At 49.7% G+C, this 6,000-nt stretch overlaps 1 protein-coding gene across 8 annotated transcripts in view; it reads left to right on the top strand.

The window, feature by feature from the left end:
- The first annotated feature begins 4,775 nt into the window (after positions 1-4,775).
- The window catches only part of CBFB (core-binding factor subunit beta), a 42,652-nt gene continuing 41,427 nt past the window's right edge, over positions 4,776-6,000 (top strand). For 2 of the 8 annotated variants that reach the window (XM_085235292.1, XM_085235291.1), the window contains exons 1-2: positions 4,998-5,176; positions 5,289-5,375. In XM_085235292.1, coding sequence (XP_085091418.1) covers positions 5,099-5,176; positions 5,289-5,375 — 165 coding nt within the window. In that variant the 5' untranslated portion in view covers positions 4,998-5,098. Of the gene's footprint in view, positions 4,800-4,842; positions 4,888-4,992; positions 5,177-5,288; positions 5,376-6,000 lie in introns of those variants that run through there. The other 6 variants (XM_085235297.1, XM_085235293.1, XM_085235295.1 and 3 more) reach the window with 6 other exon arrangements.

The following is a 6,000-nucleotide window of genomic DNA, read 5'->3' as shown; positions in this document are numbered from 1 at the left end:
CTCTGCTAGAGCATGGCACTCCCAAAGCCAGGCGTATGCTTCAGATAGAGTTTCGACTGGATTAAGAAATCCAGTGTAATGAGACACTACTGCTGCTAGCAGCTCAGTAGATAATACACAGGAAAAACTCTGCCTGAACGGCATACGATCAAGTGCTGTAATTATGGCTTGTATAGCCTTAGCAGCATCCTTGGAACTAAATTCACAAAGACAGTTTTTAAACACATCCTTTTATGTACGTGGGTTTGAGTGAGTCACATCTTGTGCTCGGTTAAACTTTCTCCTCATTGCTCAACATCACAGATAATGACAGAGCCTGGCTATTTAAATAGAGATTTTGAGATCTTCATCTGAGGATGACAAATCGTTTGATAGGTGGTGGAACTGTGAAACAAGAGGCAAAGAGAGATGCCCAATGTCCCTTAACAGACTAGGCTAAGCAGGAGAAGGCTCCTGGCTTTGCTCCCTGTTTCACCAGGCCACAGAAACTCTGACTTCACACAATACTTCTTTTAACTTTGTGCTACATCTGTTAAAGAGGAAAATGGTTTCTAATATGAAAGCTGCATAGTTCCACTGTCAAAACATACACAGATTGCAACAGAATTCTAGAGAAGTACACCTCCTTCACTCATCACTGCTGTTCCCACCAACAAGTACAAAAGTCAAGCAGCCTTCTGGGATAATCTGTTTTAGTTCTCCAACTAATTGTGCAGTTCAGACCTCATTGCTTCATCAGAGGATTAATTGGTTCTGATGTTCTCAAGTTTCATTTCATGTTGGTTTCTAGAAAAATGTCTGCATTTCCCTGGTTAATTGAAAGAATTTAAAAAGACTTCCAGTTCATTCTGGCATCATGTTTTTCTAGGACAGTGCCAAGCTCAATAATCTGAGCCTGCTTTTGCTACATCATACTTGTGTACCTAGTGTTACGCTTTACTTCTTCAGTTGCAAATGTCCCCAGTCTTTTTGTGACTTTTTGTATACCAATATTAGAAGAGTGTATTTGAGTGAATAGCGCAGGCCCTTGAAAGTGTCCAGATCGCCAGGGTGGAAAGGATGCTTGCTTTTCTGGCTTCCTGTGTAGGCTTGCCTGTGAAGATTTGGGGCTCTTTCTGCATGGTGACACTGATCCAGGTTGAAGCAGAAGTATGAACACAGCTACTGCTGCACTGGGGTCATGGTTATGAAGGCACTTCAGTGTGGGAAGGTCTCCCACATACTGAGTACTCCAAATGCCTGTGAACAGCAAGGGCAAGCAGGAGTTGTGTTCCCACAAGGGAGAGTCCATTCATATGGTTCAAGTAGCATCAGTTGGCAGTTTCCTTTAGGAAAAGGTCTACAGGTTTGGTTTCTGGAGTGAACAGATACATCTGCCTTGTAGACTGGTTTAGAGAAAAGAGGTGCTGCTTCCTTGCTCATACCTGCCATGCTTAGCATTTTTTAACTGGTAGGCAGCTTCCCACTCAGTATGCAAAATTTTGTTTAGCTGTTGCGGTACGGCTCTTATCTCCGTGTGCTATGTAAGATCTTTAGGTATTAACTTTGGGCTTAGCCAAGTCCTGAAAAGCTGTGTATTGTTGCATTTAGGGTACATATATGCATCTCTGTCTAATGTGCATCCACAGATATGAACTGATTTCAATGGCTTGTGGCCCTCTGTGCTGCCCATATGGCTCATTAGGGTTAGTTTGGGAGTCAGGAGATAAGATAGACCCATGTCCTGATTTATGCAGGCTAGGCATGAAAGGCTGCTCCGTGGGTGAACTGTAACGTTTTGGGATGGATTCTACTTGTGACTGTGTGCCCATGAACTGATCAGGTCACTGGTGAGAAGACTTCAGTAAAAATATTCCAGTTGAAAGCATCAGTTGTATCTGTAAGGAAATAAAAATCAGTCTGGGACCAATATCAGTTCGTCAGCTCTTTTTCTCCCTCTATCTATGAATTTTGTATAACTCATTAGCATAGACCTTGCGTAAGGAGATTGCATTTCACACTTAATGTGCATAATTATATCTTGCAAACAGTTTATTAATGGATATATAATCATAGAGTAGCTTGTATATACATAACAGTGGTGTTTGATTATGCTGCAGCTGCCATAGATCAGTGGATACATAGGAGTCTCACTTATTAGTGTTTCACATGCATGAAGTCTAGAAAATGATATAACATCTGTACTGCAAATCAGAAATTTCAAAGACGTGGTACAGAAGGTAAGAACAGTGTACACAAGACTTGTCACTGGAAGAAAATTCCCCTTCTCAAAAACATCCACTCTGAAAATCTTCAGTAGCATTCTTCCTCAGTTCTCTATGCACTGTAAACACAGTAGATCTTATTTTGAAAAGAAATGGCTCTGAAGGCAGCGTGTCTCCAAGTTTGACCATTTCTGTTTTCCGAAGGTGACTCACCCAGAGACATGATGAACAGATGAAGGTCTCATCTCGTGAATCAACAGCACAAGGATTTGCAGACCAAGCTAATTCTGCTAACATTGGAGCAGCCTGAGCTGCACTGAAAGGGCTTGCAGAAACATCACTGAGGTTCCTTCAGGAAGAGCTTTTGCTTGGTACAGCACAAGCAAGAAGATTCTAGCTTGTTTTCATGCGTTATTGATATGGTACTAAAAGAAGCAAAAAGCAGTGTGGTAAGCTGCAGAATACCCACAAGTTTGTATCCCATCTCCAACATGATAACCTCAGCTTTCCCTCCCATGTTGCCCAGCTACCACCTGCAAAACTGCTTTTGCCTGCCTGGTCAGGAGCCAGTCACTGTGGCCAAACAGGGTAAATACCTCCTGGAATTATGTGCAGCCTTTCATGCAGCAAAGGTGTTAATTCATGTGCCTCTCCTCTGTCAGGCTAGGAATAAAAAAGTAGGAACTTCTCTATCTTCGAGACCTACATTGCCTTGTTAAGGCACTGGGGCTGCACAGGGGTAGTGAGGAGAACAGCTGGTCCAATGTTATATGCTTCCTATGATGAGAAATCCAGTCAATATTACTTTTCTTCCCCAGTTGTATCTGTTAGCATTAACAGGAATCAGATCCCTTCACCAAGGAGATATTCCTCAGAGCAGTTCATTTTTTCAAAGTCAGCTCAGCCTAGAGAAACTGGATAAACCCAGATGAATAACATGGTACCGTCAGGCCATTTTCCATCTCATCACTGCCTCCTGTTCTGTTTTTGCATCAGACCCAGGGAGGCAACAGGCAGAGGCAGGGACCGATCTGTTGCAGACTTCCCAATAATGTTGACTCACTTTATTTAAAATGAAAACTTTGCAGTGAAGAGAGCCCCAGGATGGCAAACACTAAACAAAGGGTTGTGGGGAGGAAAGCAGTCAGAGTCGCTGTTGTTTCCAAGCAAAGTTTTAAAAAATATGGGATAAGGACAAAAAACATGCAAACAACGACAAAAAAGAAAACAAATAAAAACACCCCACAACTCACTAGGTGATTACTGCTCCTGGTTCTTATTTCAGGGCTGCACAACCACTCACTTTTGAGCTCATTACTTTTTTCTCTTTTTTGCAAATGTTGTTTGGAAAAAGGCCTGTTCTGTTGGTGCTGGGGGAGGCAGGAGCTGGGTGATGTGCTCCAAGTGGTGACAGATTACTGGAGGTTAAGAAGGTGGATTTCTACCCGATGGACTTGGCAGCTCTCCCGCAGGTCTGTGCACTCGGTATTGATCTTGCTGCAAGATGAATAGAAGATGAATAGTGATATGGATTTTTTATTTTAATTCTTTTTTTGGGCACCTCTAAATATGGCTGGCATTCACAAGAGGCTTGCCTAAGGGCTGGTATTAATCTAAACAAATCAAGATAATATATAACATTTCTACGTTTTTGATCTCCATGCAGCTTTGTTTCAGATTTAGTTATTACTAAAAAAATGTTTTTAAACTTCTTTCAACTTCTGACCGTATCTGTGTATCTGCAGCACAGTAACACACTGACAGTGCGAAGGCACAGCTTTAATGCACCTGGAGTTATTGCCTAAATGTACTAAACTCCCCACATAATTTTTTTCTACACGAGAACACAACATCAGCAGTTTCTTGATGAAGTCTATACACTATTAAAGAATACAGACGCTTCCCTCGTTTTTATTAATTTGCTCGCACTTGATTCAGATCGCGCCTCCTGGCTAACCTTAGCATCGCCCTCTTCCAATTTGCATGAGTACGTGTAAAGTTAAGATTGTAACGCTGAGAGATTAGAAAACCTCATTTCTTTATCAAAAGATCTAATGCCCTCTAATATTTTTATGCTGGCAATAGGTACCAAGCTACCCGAGCGCTTTTGGCGAGGGCACCTATAGTCTCGTGGCACTGCTGGGCTGCTGAGGAGCAGCGGAGGGCTGCAGAAAAAGTTAATAATCGAGGTGAGGATGGAATAAAAGGGTTTGGGACAGGCAGTGTGTGTCCTGCAGGGGCGAGGCCCTGGTGAAGGGCTGAAGCGAGCAGCACTCGGTGCTGTGCTTTGGGCCTGGAAGCGAGCTGAACGTTGCTGAGAGAACTGAGAGGGCTGAAGAGACTGAGGGAGGCTGAGGAGAGTGTGCCGTATGGCTGAGGGGGCTGAAGAGACCGACGAGAATCGAAAGGAGTGCGCCCGTCTCTAGGGCTGAGGGCGCCGCTCCCCCCGCAATAGGAAGCCGGAAAGCACCGCGGGAGCCGCCCCGGCGGAGGGCAGCGAGGGGCTCCCGCCTGCCCCAGCCCCGAGGGGCTGCTAGCCGCGGGCGGAGGACGTCGCCCGCTTCCCGCCTGCCCCCCTTCCCGCCTTCGAGGGAGGTGCGTGAGCCCCCGGGGCGCGGCGCGGCGCATGCGCGGCGGCGGCGCGGAGTTGTGAATGGCGCGGCTGTTCGGCGGAGTTCGCGAGGCGGGGAGGAAGTCGGAGGGGAGGGAGGGAAAGCGGAGGGGGCGGCGGCAGCAGCGGCTGTGCGCGCGCGGCGGGAGGAGCGGAGAAGAGGGGAGAAGGGAGGGAGGAGGGAGCGGGAGGGGGGGGCTCCGGCGGGGGCTAACAAAGGGCGAGGCGAGTGGCGGGGCCGGGACAGCGCGGGGCGGGCGGAGGGCAGCGGCGGCCCGGCACCATGCCGCGGGTCGTCCCCGACCAGCGCAGCAAGTTCGAGAACGAGGAGTTCTTCAGGAAGCTGAGCAGAGAGTGCGAGGTGCGGCGGCGGGCGGAAAGTTTGCGCGGAGGGCCCGGGGAGGGCGGGGAGCGCGGTCCGTGCGCTGCGCCGCGCTTATCGGCGCGGTTCTGATTGCGCCCTGTTCCCGCAGATCAAGTACACCGGCTTCAGGGACCGGCCCCACGAGGAGAGGCAGGCCCGCTTCCAGAACGCCTGCCGCGACGGCCGCTCCGAGATCGTAAGTGCCGGCCGTGCCGCCCCGGGCCGCGTCGTGCTGTCCGCGGGGCGCTTTGCCGGCTCCCGTCGCGCCTCGGGCCGCGCTGCCCGTAGCTCCCGGGGGCACGGCGCCTTTCCGGAGCGAGTAACGCCGTCCAGAAGGCGCCGGAGAAAAGTCCCGCCCAAGCCGGGTGATGCTCGCCCGAGCTCGATCGGGCGCTTTTCAAACTCGGCGTTGGCAGCTCCCCTCGCTCGCTCGCCGGACGGCGGCTTTGCGCTCCTCGGAGCTGCGGCCGGGCGCGGCGTGGCTGTGAGCGCGGAGAGGTGGCGGCTGTTTCCTGCTCGATCGCCGCCGTGCCGCTCGGAGCTGGGCGCACGCACGGGTCAGCCCTTCTCCATTTATGACGGGGCGAGGTAGGAGTTCCCTTCCCGCAGGCAGACCCCGCGCTCGGTCTGGGACGGCTCTTTGGCTCAGCTCGCGATGACACCCTGCCTGCACAGCCACGCTGCGGTGTAGCTGAGCGCTAATCGCCGCGACAGATCGCGCTCGCTGCTGGCTGTGAGCAGGATACCCTTTGACTGAGGAACTTCATTTTAACTAGACTAAACTATGCTCGTGCCCTGTGGTCTGGGATCCTGTGCTGCTG

Source organism: Meleagris gallopavo, chromosome 13 (assembly GCF_905368555.1).
Source record: "Meleagris gallopavo chromosome 13, MGAL_WU_HG_1.1, whole genome shotgun sequence".
In the NCBI taxonomy this organism is placed as follows: domain Eukaryota; kingdom Metazoa; phylum Chordata; class Aves; order Galliformes; family Phasianidae; genus Meleagris; species Meleagris gallopavo.
The sequence above is the reverse complement of the archived record's forward strand: the minus strand, read 5'-3'. Positions and strand labels throughout refer to the sequence as shown.